The 16,489-nt window shown below is 39.2% G+C and overlaps 1 protein-coding gene across 1 annotated transcript in view; it reads right to left on the reverse strand.

The window, feature by feature from the left end:
* Positions 1-504: 504 nt before the first annotated feature.
* LOC125741950 (heparan sulfate glucosamine 3-O-sulfotransferase 2-like) overlaps positions 505-16,489 on the reverse strand; it is a 40,341-nt gene continuing 24,356 nt past the window's right edge. The window contains exon 2 of the mRNA XM_049013516.1: positions 505-1,651. Coding sequence (XP_048869473.1) covers positions 1,033-1,651 — 619 coding nt within the window. The 3' untranslated portion in view covers positions 505-1,032. The remainder of the gene's footprint in view (positions 1,652-16,489) is intronic.

The following is a 16,489-nucleotide window of genomic DNA, read 5'->3' on the forward strand; positions in this document are numbered from 1 at the left end:
AGCTTTATCGAAAAACGTCAAATGAGAATTTTCCCGTAAAGTAATAGAAAAAAAATCTGTAATAATTCCCACATGGAAATTAAAATGATGTCATCTGCATTCACCCAGTTTCAGAACTGCAGAGGGCCATAGGCACATGATATGTTTCATGCAACAATGTATTGGTTTTGACAAATGTATCTATATGTTATTGGATTTTAAGTGCTAATGTTTGTATGACAAACAGGAGAAAATGTGAAGGTATTTCAAAGGTGCACTTGCATATTGAAATGCTATGACACACCTCAGGATAATTAGGTGCCAATAAAGCTTCTCTTTAGATTTGTAATACAAGCTACATAACTTTAAGACATAATAACAACATTTTGTTTAATTAAACTATTGCTTGATTTGCATGGTAATTATCATTTCAATACACCTGAATCATCACTACAGACCATACCGTGACTTTCCATTAATAAAACTAATAAACTCCACACACTTCACTTTACATCAGCAGTAGAATTTTTATTTATTTTTTTAGTTAGTTTGACATTTTGACAAGTAGCAGACCATTAATGAATGACTGAGCTGGTAGAATTAATAAATAATTTGAAATACACTCGTAGCTAAATGAAAACAGATGGTCTTCGTAAAACCGCTCCTCTGAGGTTCTTCTAAAGCTCCTTTCGAAAGCGAAGTCTAAAGATTTGTCGTAAAAGCCTCACGTACATGACCAATTAGCTTTGAGTAAGAAATTTACACGTTAAATAAAACCATAAGGCTTTCCATATGTAGAGTATTCTTCCCTGCACCTCAAGTAGTTCATAACCTCAAACAAAAAAAAAACTTTCAGCAGAATATTTTGCCAGGTTTTGAAAAACCCCAGTAAGCTTACAATACCCAGTTAATGCATCGCAATGAACTGACATGGCCAATCGATACATTGGCACTCATGCATATGGATAAATGACTGTATCAACACAGCTTATATTCATGGAAGACATAAGCGTTTGCGCTCTTCTCTTTACCTTTGAGGTACTCTCTGCTGCTCTAGTCCCATCGGAAATCATGACCTACCATTTCATAGAACTTAATATTATATGGTCTATAAAACTCGCGAAGCTTCTCGATTACTTCCTGGTCAATTTGAACGTGAGTTCTTCCCTTGGACTTGCCCAAGCATCGTGGCAAGCTACTGCTCTCTGGCTTCTTCAGACAGGGGAATCCTTTAGTCTTGTTGAAGTAAAAGTGCTTGTCTGTGACAATTCGTTTTAGCCCCAGGAAATCCTGCACTCGGCCTAGCTCTCCCGCAGGGTCCGTAATGAGCATCTCCCCGCTCACAAAATGGATCTGCGAGAGCGGGAAGTACTGCAGCCAGTTCTCCAGGTGGAGCACGTACATTCCGATGCGGATGGCGTTCCAGGAGGTGTCCACCACACCAAAACTCTTGTTCTTGAAAGCCAGGACCTCAAAGGTTGGGATGTCTGGCTTTTTGGACAGTGTCTGAGTGTAGTCCGAAATAGCCCTGGTGACAGGGTTTCGCACTACCACAATTAGCTTGGTGTCCCGGGACATGCTGGAGATCCGCCTTGGGGCCTCCCGTGTCACAAAGTAGCTGGGTGTCTTCTCCATGGTGATCTGGCTGTCCAGAGTTCGGGGCATGAGGCTTCTGCATGACAGACAGGGGACAGAAACAGCAACGTTACCCGAAATCGAAATCTCACAAACTATGGTACATAACTGATAATTTTTACATCACTTAGCCAGTTTTTAATAAATATTCAGAACCTGAACCAAGAATAGGTTTTCAGAACATCTGAGGAATCCAGAACTGCAGTGCATTTATCTTTGTCTGCCCATATAATGATATTCAGTCAGAATTAACCAGTGATTTTTCTTCCCTCCATTCTAAATTGTAAAGTTATGCATTATTGTGACATTTTAAGATACCCGATGAAGATGTTCCTGTGCTGAAATGTCAAATTGAAAATGTCAGAAATAAAATCCTATTAAAAATTCCAAATCCTCTGCCATATCCATGAATATCAAGATATTTGTAGCTAACCTATAGTTATGTTGTTCATTTAATATCAGTAAAAATTGCTATTCATTCATTTTTCTGTATATTAGGTGTAATATTTGCTGCTTTTTGGCTCACTGTCAGGCAAAATAGGTATGTAAAAACATTTTTTTGACAAATTATTTGACATGGCAGAAACAAACAACAAAACAAAAAGTGAATAATTAATATGTGGACCAAGACTCTCATGCACACACATACATGCATCCTACAATTGCTATTGTACAGTACTAACACAAACATGTCTCCTCAGCCTGTCGATATTCTTACCATGCGGTATTACAAAAAGACATTTATGTTTGTTACAGCACAAGAATGAGATAGCAGAACCCATATAAAACCAAGTTAAACTCACAAACTCAAAAACACAAGCAAAGTTCTTGGTTCCCTAGCGGTAGCTAAATGCCATGAAGAAGATGTTAATCTTAAGTCCACATTACATTTAAATATGAACCAGCTTCTCTGAGTGGCACAGGAAGTACCTCAGTCTTATAGTTTTCTAAGAGTTCAGTGAAATAAACCAGATCGATAGCCAGGGCCAGATTAACAGTATTATGTGCCTCTGGGCAACAGCACCTAGTAGGGACTCTGCTCCTTCCTCCCCTGTGTGGATGTAGCTCAGATGGTAGAGCATCTGACTGGTAACCATCAGTTACCATTGGTTGGTCATTGGCTGAACTTGGGCCCTCTCTGTCTATATACAATCCAGAAATGCATCCAATAAAGGGAAGACAGGCTTTTCAGTGAGTGGCATATTAAAATAATTATATTCAATCACACAAGATCATAGATCATATTAATTTAAAGACATTTGTGAAGGGGACTGGGCTTGTGGGAGTGGGGGGTACCGTGCTTGGTGCCCCCTGGGCATTTGCCCAAATGCCCAAAGGGTTAATGCAGGCCAGGTTATAGCAGTATACATCCACGACATCTTCGCCTGCTTGCTGTTATACTTCAGCAGTCTTCTGCTTCTTAACTTTAATTAACTTTTAAAATAAAATGAAGAAATTGGTCCAAAATTGCATATGCTGTATACGTACATATCTGCGAGACTATTTTAGGCAGAAGTAAATGGGAGAGAAGATAAGAAAATTGCATTCACAGGTGATCTCCTCAGTAACATGGTCCAAAATAAATTTCTTTACTCATTAATTCAAGAATTGAGTGGACAAAAAAAAAATCACGTGTCAGGTAGGGGGCCAAGAAAACAAAAAGTATTAAATGTTTAAAACGGTGGGAAGACATGACATTTCAAAAATGGCCTTTTACTTAAGTGAGATATTCGAATTTCCATAACTCTAGTCTTGGCAAAGACTTATACAGCAGGTGCAAATTCTGACGAATGTTATACTATTTGATATAAAACCAAATATTGTATTTGTCCAGGTTAACCTTTTATATGTTATGGGAAAAGTCATCACCAGATGGAGAACAGAGTTTAAATTAAGAACTACAATTAAATGGGAGATTAGGCAGTTTAATGAGCAGCACCCTGTAGTGAGTGACTTCCAAAACTGAAAATGATCTGTTGTGAGGCTTATCAGTGCCATGTTTAAAGATGGCTGTTTTGCTTTTGTTCACATGGACAGATGAGATATGAGCTATGAAAATTGCTATTAATCTAATTTTTCTTCTGTTTTTTTTCCCCTCATGTTATTCAGTCATTTATTATTGCCAGAGAATTAAAAATACTTTCTCGTTCTTCCTTCATGGCTGTGTGGAAGTGCCACTGAGGGACGACTCCAAAGGGTGCAATCAGTGTATCTCAAGTTCCAAAGCATCACTCATGCGACCGTGATGCGATAGAACTAAGCTGAACTTCTCAAGTCTGAGGACCAGTTGTGTTGTTGGTCATAAATCACTGTTATCAATGGTGCAGAGGTTTAAATGTGGGAATGGAGTTAAGAAATCTAGGCCATGAAATAGGTCAGCACGTACAGGTTGCTTTTCAGGGTAGCCATCACTGGCACAGACAATAGAGATGTGTCCCATATTCACGGAAACGACAAAAAATATCACTCTTTTGGCCTAAGATTTTCTTTTGTGCCTCAGTTGCAAAATGTGTTCTTGAACTACTTCCTCCCTTCCTGCTCTCTGAGGTAAACTAGAGCAACGATTAAAATGGAAGCCAAAGAAAGATAAAACACATAAATGAATTAAGCCTGAAACTCTATAATCAGCTGAAATTATTCAGTACAAAATTAGAGGGAAATCACCATTAAAACCATTACCATAACGTAACACGCCGCACTTCCTGAAATGGGATGATTGCACAAGTTGTAGCATTTTTTTAAACTCTGTATACAGTACTTCCCCACTGTGTCATAAAATAAACACATTCGATACATTTCTAAAAAGAATTATTTGAAAATGGTGACATTATTTGACTTTGTATTTTCAATTAGTGATGTTAAAAGCTCTTTAAAGGCAGAGCAGAATCCCTCGTGGTATACATTAATCAAACAAGCAGTGTTTGAGAGTGAAGGTATTTTTTTTGCATTTAATACTTGTAATGGAAACATGGCTATGGCAAGACCTTCTAAATAAATCTGACTCCACCATTTCTCCTTACATTGCTACCATTGTAAGATCACCCCATGGCGTCACACTATCAATATAATACATTTTAAAAATTTTACTGTTGTATTCTATTGATTTTTTTATCAATATGTTACTGATCTATTAGCAGTCATGGATGTACTAGATCTAACATTATTAATTGGATATAATGCTGATTGATCCAAGCTTGTCTCCTGATATGTCCCTGCGATGGACAGGCAGCAGATTCAGGGCTCGCCCTGGGCTGCCTGCGAGAGGCTCCTGGCTCCAGCGTGACCCTGGCCAGCAGATGGATGAATACGTTCGATATAACTAATTTATTCATCAGCATTACTATATTTTCTTTCATACTTTTCTCCCATAAGCAGCCAAAAAAAAAATAAAAACTGCAGGATGCATTTTCAAGAAAAAATGCTTTGATACAACATCACTTTCTGAGAATTGACTTGTTCAGTCAAGCACCTGGTCATGATTTGAAATGTACAGTAGAGCATTATAAACTCAGTGGCCAGGTCATTAGGTGCACCTGCTTGCTAATGCAAACAGCCTGTTCCTCTGTACAGCAAATCATATGGCTGCAATTGAGTATATAAAGCATGCAGACAGTGACAATGCAGGCATATTGACCAATAGGGTACACTTGCTGTCTAATTAAGCAGTAGAATAGGGAAGACATCTAAGTGATTTTAAATGTGGTGTGATTGCTGGCTGAATGGGATCGCCCTTCAGAAACAGCCCCCGGCTTCTGTTTTCCACACATGACAGTGTCTAGAGTTCACGGAGAATGGTGTGAAAACATTCAGTCAATAGCATTTCTATGCCCACAAACACCTCTTTATTGAGTGAGAGGAGAAGACTCGTTAAAGTTAACAGGAAGGCCACAAGTACGGAAACAGCAACTCAATACAACAGTGGCGTACAGGAAGGCTTCTCTGAACACACAACAAATCTATTCTTGAAGTGATTATAACAGGAGGTCAGGGTACTAGAGTGCTGGCTGGTGAAGAGGCCACCGAGTGTATATACGCCGAATGATTTTATTGCCAGTCTGGAAGCCACATCTTGTTAGATCTAGAAAAATATGAAAAAGAAGTTTCTTGATTTAGTTGCCCTGGAAAACCAAAGACATCTGATTGAATAAATAAGAAAGTCACCACGCTAAGCAGAAAGGCAGACAAACCTACATTCTGGTGCAGTGTGAACCTTGTAAAACATGTATAGCGATCAGGCAGTTTGTTCAGACATTCTCGCTGTTCTAAAATTAGCAGTGATGGAGGTAACAGTCTGAGGCAGCTGTTTTCTGTTGTAGACCCCCAATAAAACCCAGTTGTGTTTGCTTTGACTCATTTTATAAAATAACTGAATGTGACCTCACAATTAAAATCCTCTGTCAGAGGCTTCCACACAACAACAACAATAATAATAATAATAATAATAACTTAAACATTTTTGTGATACTATGGTTACTTAAGACTTGCTCTAATTTTAGAAAAATGGCTTGGATATATAACATTTTTCTGAAAAATAATAGAAACATATATGAAATGTTCCTATTTGACATTATATTTTTAAAAATCAACATTCAGAAAAAATGCCGGGCCAAAATACATCATAGCAGACTGGATGCCCTTGAGAAAGTTCTGAATGAGACCAAAGAGTAAACATTGAGAGTAAGTTTCACATCCCACACAATGTATCCAAGGCAGCCTTTTTTAAGAAACAAAGCACATGTCATGCCATTGCCCTCACTGTGAGATGCTAAAAAGTTGACACATTGTGTTGTTTTTAGACTCCCAGAGTACTGCATTATGTACACGGCTGCCAAGGAACGCCAATGACAGACTGCAGCTCGTACAAAACGCTATGGGTGGAATCTAAACACAAACACAAACATCTGAGCATGTCATACCTGTGTGAACTTCACTGCTTGGCTTCCCTTTAGATTTCAGGAGTGATTTTACAATACTGTTACCTGTCTGCAAAACCCATACTGGCATACATATTACTAATGGTCCACTTAGGTTTCAACCTGACTGCTTCTATAATTTTATATTAATCTCTATGTATTAAGTGCTACTAGTTTCATTGTATTATTGCACTATTGTGTATTCTATATTTAACTGTATACTGTTAGTTGTTCCTTGTACTGGGTGTGACTGAACAAGTTAGTATCACTGTACATTTTTAATTTCAAACCACACAACCTTGCTTGTGATTTTTTTTTTGATGTCTTAACAATTGCTTTCAAATTGTGTCATCGTTGCTTTCCTTTGTCTTCTGGTTTTATATCAGTGTTTTATTGACATTCTATTGGGGTGGCGCTATGACGTGGTCACTGTTACCACACACCTCTGCGACCAGCATTTCAGTCTCCACCATGGCCGAGTTACAGTAGCACGTTTTCCTGTGCTGTTGTGGGGTTTCCTCATTACTAATCTGATCAGCTTATCAATTTTCTAAATCCAATTTACCATCAATTTGCCCTCAAGTGATGAACAATGTTGTTAAAATGAACAAACAGCCTGGTCATAGGGTTCTATTATGGCTTTGTATGTATCTGGAATTCACTGTTTCAATCTTACCATTTCGGACTGTTAGTGTAAATTAAAAACCAAAGACATTCAGCAAGTTATATAAAATATTGTACATAAGAAGTTATATGAGTAATCTGGTGTGTTTCATTTGTCATAAACAGATATAGTTGTAAATATCTTACATTAAATATTATGTTTACTGCAAGACAATGTGATTTTGATCCTAAGTTGTGATTTTGACCACTACCAATACACTGTGCAAATTAAGCATGTTTCATCTGAAGCTCGGCAGCATGTTGAAATCCAGAAATATTAGCTTTTTCATTGTAAGGGACAAAGGAGTGCTTTCTGTACAATATCTGATTAAATCCTGCAATGAACGAGCATCCTCTCCAGGGTGTACCCTGCTTCTGCCCTGTGCATGCTGGGATAAACTCCTTTTTCACGGATGGATTTGTGCGTGTACATGATCGGTATTTGTTTCTGTGTATCTTTATGACCCGTTATATATATATATATATATATATATATATATACACACACAGTATTTCACATAAAGATATGTAATGACATTCATGCAAATCATAAAGGTACAAATGCACACCCTCATATACTGTAGTATTATTCAGGTTAATTAGTTAGCAAAATTATCATGTGGGCCTGAAAGCAAAATGAATGGCGGAGACTTTGTGGAAACAATGTCTAGCTTGTTTTTTTCAATAAAAAATTTAAATGGAGTCATATTATTCATATTCAGTCTTAAATTTGCAGAGATCGTCATGAGTCTAGTGCAGGTGTTGTGATTTTTTTATGAACAAAACAATGGCGATTATAAGATGTTGCTGCTCTGAAAAAGCCATTACTGCCACAGCATGACTTCATGAAGTCAAATGTAGAGATGTCCCGTGTTCCACTCCGTGAATTTAGAGATGCTGAAAATACATTAAAATATCGGAATAGTTGTGCGTCATGCTTCCAGGGTGAGCCACCAAATGTTGCTATTACAAGGCTTGTATAAAATAGCAGACCTGAGAGGTTGCTCAGTGGATTAATTTACACTTCAGCAAGCCCCAGTGAAACTGACAACCTGATGGATTTCAGTGCATGCTGGGAAGCACCAGTGACTCTCTGCTGCAGCAGTGCAGAAGCACGAAAGGGAAGGAGCTCATTAGTGTCCCTTGGTTCTCTGTTCTGTCTCATTCTCCCCATATTCCATGTCCTTCTCTCCCCCCCCTCACCCCCCGTCTAATAATTCACTGCTTCCAAAGCTTGCATCTGAGGTGAAGTTTTGCAGGCTTCTTTATTGAAGCTTAGAAAACCAAAGTGAATCCAGACATAGATCAGGGTGACTTCATTGGGCTGGTAAACTGTTACTTACTCTGCTTTATAGCGCAGAGACAACCAGAGTATACCAAGGGTACAGTAATGATCGAAGTGCTGAGTATATGATCCATTGAAGAACCCCGTGTCCTTTGCCATTAACGCTTGTTGAGGATCCATAGACTGGACAGCAGCTCAACATTCTCATACCCCATAGCTATACTACATCTGTGACTATGCTATACAGAATGCCATGAGTAACTGATCATGTGACCCTTAGCAGGGATTTTTATGTTACTTCGTGTTCCATCTGCAGAATGCCAGCACAGGGTGTGACTAAAGTTGGAACGTTAATGAGTTATCTTCATGTGAACTGGTGTAATCCATCCATCACCCCTTAATCCCACTTGGGGTCACCAGAGTATTTCCTGGTAACAATGGGCACAGGCAGGAAACAAGCCTGTGCCGTCACCAACACACACACACACACAAACACACAGAGCCACACTTACATGGCCAATTTAGACTCACCAATCAACCTGCCCTAAACGCTTTTGGACTGTGGAAGGAAGCCGGAGCCCCTGGCGAAAACCCACACGAACACAGGGAGAGCATGCGACCTCCACACAGAAGGGACCCGAGACCGGACCCAGGCCCTTCTGACAGTGAGGCAGCAGAGCTAATCACTGCATCACCATGCCGGCCCTGATGTAATCTCATTAATATTTATAGAGCATTACCAGTGTTACCAGTGACTAAACAAAACAGTTTTTGCAGAGCTACTGACAAACTGCAACTGGAAGGAAAAAAAATCATTTTTTATCTAAAAAAAATTAAATATCAGAATTGTCTCACACATACAGTATGGGTTTTGGCGTGCGAATCCCACTTGATTTTTGTGTGTGAATATGCAGTTATGCTAATCGGTATTGCATCTCATCCAGGGTGTACCCCAGGCTCATGATCTATAATGGACTGCCATCTCATCCAGGATGTACCCCAGGCTCATGATCTATAATGGACTGCCATCTCATCCAGGGTGTACCCAGCCTTGTGCCCTATAATGGGCTGCCATCTCATCCAGGGTGTACCCCAGGCTCATGATCTATAATGGACTGCCATCTCATCCAGGGTGTACCCCAGGCTCATGATCTATAATGGACTGCCATCTCATCCAGGATGTACCCCAGGCTCATGATCTATGATGGACTGCCATCCCATCCAGGATGTACCCCAGGCTCATGATCTATGATGGACTGCCATCTCATCCAGGGTGTACCCCAGGCTCATGATCTATAATGGACTGCCATCTCATCCAGGATGTACCCCAGGCTCATGATCTATAATGGACTGCCATCCCATCCAGGATGTACCCCAGGCTCATGATCTATAATGGACTGCCATCTCATCCAGGGTGTACCCCAGGCTCATGATCTATAATGGACTGCCATCTCATCCAGGATGTACCCCAGGCTCATGATCTATAATGGACTGCCATCCCATCCAGGATGTACCCCAGGCTCATGATCTATAATGGACTGCCATCTCATCCAGGGTGTACCCCAGGCTCATGATCTATAATGGACTGCCATCCCATCCAGGATGTACCCCAGGCTCATGATCTATAATGGACTGCCATCTCATCCAGGATGTACCCCAGGCTCATGATCTATGATGGACTGCCATCTCATCCAGGATGTACCCCAGGCTCATGATCTATGATGGACTGCCATCTCATCCAGGGTGTACCCCAGGCTCATGATCTATAATGGACTGCCATCTCATCCAGGATGTACCCCAGGCTCATGATCTATAATGGACTGCCATCTCATCCAGGATTTACCCCAGGCTCATGATCTATGATGGACTGCCATCTCATCCAGGATGTACCCCAGGCTCATGATCTATGATGGACTGCCATCTCATCCAGGGTGTACCCAGCCTTGTGCCCTGTGCTGCCTAGCATGGAGTCCGGGTTCCCCTTGCAACCCTGATCTGGACAAACAGTTGGACGATGGATGGAATAGCCTGACCAGAAACTATTCAATTCACTTTTCCTGATCTTTTAGAAATATTTTTCAATGAATATATCTTTAAATTTGCCCAGCGTTTTTCATTCTAATTGATGCATTGGGTATAGTCTTATTGATGCATTCTAATTGATGCATTGGGTAAGCTATTAAAAACTGCCTTTTATTTAAAATGGAAAAATATCTTCTAGCTCACATTCAAACTAGTTCAAGCTGCAAGAAAATTGGGTTCAAGATTTCAATTAACATCATTATATAAATGATTAGCAAGGGCCTTTTTCTAATAATGATTTCCTTTTATTCTCACGATGGAGGAAAATGCTGTGTTAGTTAATGTTTTGATGGACACCATTTGGAAACTGAGCAATATGGTTTGTGAATCCATTGGACTACTTGAATGTTGATATCATGACAATAAGATCACTGCAAATGTATTCGGTCGAAACATTCCCAAAAAAGTAAGAAAACAAAAACAATACAAACATCTGCTGAATCTAAATGATTATATTTCAAGTTCTGCCCTTGGCATACCAGATGGGAACAGATGATGCCGATAAAGATATTCTATAGCTACAAAGGAAAGGTCATGTTACATGTAAATAAAATGGCACAAGCACAGACTTAACAATAGGGTAATAATATCTTGCAGTGTACCAATACTGTATATGTACTGTGCAAAAGTCTTGAATCGTTGTTTAAAGTTATTTATATTTGTTCAAAAAAAAACATTTAATTAACATTAGAATACATGAAAATGAAGAAGAATTTCTTCCGTTCTCCAGTGGCCTGAGAGTGTGTTCTTAGCAGGAACTGACACTGTATGAGAGATAAGGAGAGAAGTGTGACATAATGCCAACAATTAGGCATTCTGTTAATGAGCATCTTGCAAAGACAAATATGAAAAGTTAGCCTCCGGCATACCGTTTTACTATTAGTGTTTTATATGTAAAAGCGACAGTTGTCAAGTGATTTTGTAGGGAGCTTAGGACAGAAAAGAGAATGCTTTCTAGTCAAAGTATGTCAAATTACAGCTGCAGTATAGCAGCCTCCTCACTTGGCAAGTTTTCACAATCAATCAGATGGGAACAGTTTTATAACTATTTGCTATTAACAGAAATTGGTAAAGTACTGTTGCATTAATGGGACATCTTCATGCTTGTTACGTTTTCATTACAGTGTCCATTAAATCCATGTATCTGACAAATGATGTCACCTGCTCCAATCAATTATGAAAAATGAAACAATCCATTTTAATAGATTAGAAAAATGAAACTGGGAATTTCCAATTAACCCCCCACCCTTCCTCCACCCAAGAAGCCACAGCTTGCTGAGGCAACAGAAAAGCCTGTGGTTAGACAGATTAATCATTAAGTAAACTTCCATTTGACTTTGCCTACCTTGTCCTCAATGCTATAAATGAGCATTTCCGCTACCCTTATCAGTTTAACTGTCAGGTCAGCATCCCATCTGGAGTGGAAAGGTCTGGATTTAATGGTCCTAATTCATATTTCTATACAGGAAAATGGTAATTCCAAGTTCTCTCGTAATGTGCGTATCCTGCGTATGAAGTTGTTAAATATGGTGAGTAATTACTTTTTATCTTTTAGATTTTGTAAGCAAACTTTAATTTGACTTTGCCTACCTTGTCCTCAATGCTGCTTTTAGATTTTGTCATTGCTAAATATGAACCTAGTATAAATAAGTCTTTTAAAGACCATGAAATCATGAACTAGGAACTATTCATTAGGCCTCTATTTTATTATTGTATTATAAAAAGCAACAAGTTTAATGATAATTTAAATAATGAAAATTTAAACAGATGTGCATTGTTATTAAAAGGTACATTTTGCTTCTTTAATCTTAAATACATGAGTTTATTATAAATTAAAATGAGCATGTTTGGATGAATTATGCAAAATGTAAATGTTGATAATCAGACGTTTATAATTTTAAATCATATTAAATTTTCAACGACACGTACAGGCTTCAGTTAAGCTTCCAGTAACCGTCAACAGATCAGATCACTTGTTGACCTGCAAAATATTTTGAACATCAGCACAAGTTGTGGAAAAAGCTTTAAAATGGTTTGGTATTTGGGGAAACGATTGCCAATCGACCTGCAAATGCCAGATCGCTGTGTTTCACTTTTAATTCTGTGACATGCCAGAGCTACAATATGTGGTTGACTATCAGTGATCGAAATGTTATTATGCTGTTTACTGTCAGGCAGTGGTACCAACTAACCCTACCTTTTAGGCTGGGTTACATGCTCTCACCGTTATCCCTTCGCACCATACCTCTCTTATGATGCCAACGTTTTTTTGTGGAAAATTAAGCCTCTGACTTGGCTGCCAGGCTAATTTTGCCTTTGTGCAGGATGTGTAAAATTAATTTATTCCAGAATGCAAAAAATTAAAAAGTAGAAGTCATGCCTCCTCCCTTGAGCTTTAAAGTTAAAGCATTTCCAAAGTTAGTAAAATTCAGAAGATTTACCACCCACTTGTCATGGTGGTTATTTTTACTCAGTTTCCATAACACCTACAATATAATGTTAAGGGAAAAGTAAACTTTTGATGGGGGTGGTCATAATGTTTTGGTTCATCGGTATGTGTGTCCGTGGATTAGGTTTATATTACATTGTGGGTGGCATTTGGTCCCCACAATGTGAAAAAAAAACTGTTATTTTGATGTTGTGGGGACCATTTTTCAGGTTCCCACAAAGATCTCTCACTGCAATAAAAGATCTCATATTTTCTTTGTTTACATATGGTTAAGGTTAGGGCTGGGCAGGGTTTAAGGTCTTCATGTTGGGATTTGAATTTTCCCCGTAGAAATGAATAGACAGTCCCCACAAAGATGTTATTAAAAAACTAGATACAGTACACGGCATTGAGCCCTGGTGCATATGGGGCTGTGTGGTCACAGGACAGTCATAGTGCCCATGCTGACCCCTGTCCACCTACTCTGATGAGTCCCACTTTCTGTCACATAATGCAGCAGGCTGTCTTGAATGGGATGCGTGGTACTGACAAGTCCCGCCAATGGCTACATAGCCCCATACACAGCAGGGTTTCATATACTGTGTGTGGAGACCACTTTATTAGGTACGGCTTGCTAGTTATGGGTTGGACTCCCTTTTGCCTTCGGAACTTCGGAACATTAATGCTTTGTGACATAGACTCAGCAAGGTACTTGAAACATTCCCATAGACTTGCACTTTCATGATGTGAATCTCTGGTTCCACCACATCCCATAGGTGCCCTATTGGATTGGGATCTGGTGACTGTTGAGGCTATTTAAGTACAGTGAACTGTACTGACATGTTTAAGAAATCAGTCTGAGATATGAGCTTCGTGACGCAGTGTGTTATCCTGCTGGAAGTAGCCATTAGAAGCTGCGTCGACTGTGATCATAAAGGGATGGACATAGTCAGCAACATTACTCAGGTAGGCTGTGGCATTTCAGCGATGCTCGGTTGGTACTAAGGGGCCCAAAGTGAGCTATGAAAATATCCCCCTCACCATTACATCACCACCAGCCTGAACTGTTCAAACAAGGCAGGATGGATCCATGCTTTTATGATGTTTGCACGAAATTCTGATCCTACCATCTGAATGTTACAGCAGACCAGGCGTTTTTCCAGTTTTCTTTGTCCAATTTTGATGATCCCGTGCCCATTGTGGCCTCAGTTTCTGCTTCATAGCTAATAGGAGTTGCATCTGGCTTTGGTCCATCTGCTTCAAGGTTTGACATGTTGTGCTTTCAGAGATGCTCTTCTGCATACGTTGTTTGTGATGAGTGGTTAGTTCAGTTACTGTTACCTTTCTTGAACCAGGGTGGCCATTCGTCTCTGACCTCTGTCACCAACAAGGCATTTTCACCCAGAGAATCACTGCTCACTGGATGATTTATCTTTTTTGGCCCATTCTCTGTAAATCCTAGAGATGATTGTACATGAAAGTCCCAGTAGATCAGAAGTTTCTGAAATACTCATATCAGCCTGTCTGGCACCAGCAGCCAGGCCACGTTCAAAGTCACTTAAATCACCTTTCATCCCCATTCAGCTGTTTGATGTGAACATTTACTGAAGCTCCTGACCTGTATCTGCATGATGTTATACATTATGCTGCTGACATATGATTGGCTGATTAGATATTTGCTTCAATGAGAAGTTGAACGGATGTACCTAATAAACTGGCCAGTGAGTGTATATTATAGCAAGTGTATCACTATCAGAGGAAATTTGACCTTACATATGTCAGAAAAAATGTTTGGTAACCGTATCACAGTTGATTTTGAATCCGTGGATTAAAGTACATTTAGTTTCATCGCATTTTGTACATCATATGTGCAAAAATATTAAGCCCAGCTTGCAATTCTGGACTGCAAAAGTAGTGCAGAAACAAACCACCCTTCTGTTTTTAATCATTGGCCATGCTTTCTATCATAGCGGCTGAATTATAATATCTCTCAGATAATGCTGTTCTGGGTTGCCAGTTACAGTAAATTAAAACTTTTTCTGCTAAACTGTCACAGCTATCTGTAGAGCTGATGGAGATTATGCGCATTTCAGGCTAAATCGTTCTCCCTTTGACACTGTATTTATTACTCTTTTTCGCCTGATACACATATCAAATTGCACTTAAGAAACTTCTGAAAAGACACGTCGTAATCTCACACCACATGCTTTAGAGATGCACAAAGAAAGTAGGTCCCACTTTGTCAAATGAGTCAGTATGCAGGCGTGGAGCAGTGAGCGGCAATTAAGTGTATCAATGTAAAGAAGGCAAACTTGTTAGTTATATCTATGCAAGTGGCACGTTGACAAAAGTCAATTTTACAAAAAAAAAATCATTATTTACACCAATAAATTTGCTTCGTAAAATTTTTGTTGAAAAAACTGCCGCTGTAACAGGGCAAGGATACAATTCTAAATAGAAAAGGTCATAATTCATTAATCCTGGCTCTGCAATTCTTTAACAGTTAGTTTATAACTAAGGGGAAACTGAGAAGATTATCCAAAAAATGCTTTGTTTATTCACCTTTCACAAGACAATTTTATAGTCACATTTTCAAAGCTGATCGTCTCCTTGAACAAATATATCGGTACATCAGACTACAAAATCTACCCTGAAATCCATACAAACCACTGGACAGGAACAATTAATCAGTACTTCACAAGAACCAAATCTAATCGATTACTTTCTTATCTAGACTGTCTGCTTCTGAATATTTCACAAAATGTAAAAAGTAGAAACCCAGTCAGAAGTGATATGTATCTTTCAGACGACATACTAGCAGATTCCAGTGGCACTGGGGTGCCGTTCTGCGTTTTTCCGCTCCAGCTGTGGCTCCTGTACGGCATTTATGGTCGTTACGTGGCTCTTATTTTCTTTCACATTCATCGAATGTGCTGCATGGATGGAAAGCTTTATATCTGGCTGCTGTTTGGCACTGGTGTGTGTGTGTGTGTGTGTGTGTCTGAAACTTAATGTCTCAGTCATAACATCTTGATATTGTCTTTACCATTTTCTCATACAGCATTCGATGTGGTGTTTGGTATTACAGTTGTACTATATAAGGCATGAAGGTTTTCGCATCCTCACGCGTTAGGAAACCACACAGCTTTGTCGCACATATGGATTATGTGACTGTACCAACCTTCTTCTCTTGGTTTATATAACTTCAAGGTACTGACTTGTTTATGAAAAATATCTGCAATCAAAACATATGTTATTAAAAAGAGAGTAACTTAGTAAAGCCCTTCCACATATTAGCAGTGATTGTCACGAGAACATTTTGTCTACAGAATGACAGAGTGGATAAGTAAACCTCTATAACAGTAATAGTATACATGTTGGTGACTTCCATGTGACCCCGGGTGATGTCATCCCTATATGTTCTGTACTTTGCCCTCTGCTTTTCTGACAGAATGCTGTCTCTATAAGGGACCATGTCTCCTTTTTCCAGAATCGGGCACAAAT

The sequence above is a fragment of the Brienomyrus brachyistius genome, chromosome 5 (genome assembly GCF_023856365.1).
Source record: "Brienomyrus brachyistius isolate T26 chromosome 5, BBRACH_0.4, whole genome shotgun sequence".
Classification (NCBI taxonomy): Eukaryota; Metazoa; Chordata; class Actinopteri; order Osteoglossiformes; family Mormyridae; genus Brienomyrus; species Brienomyrus brachyistius.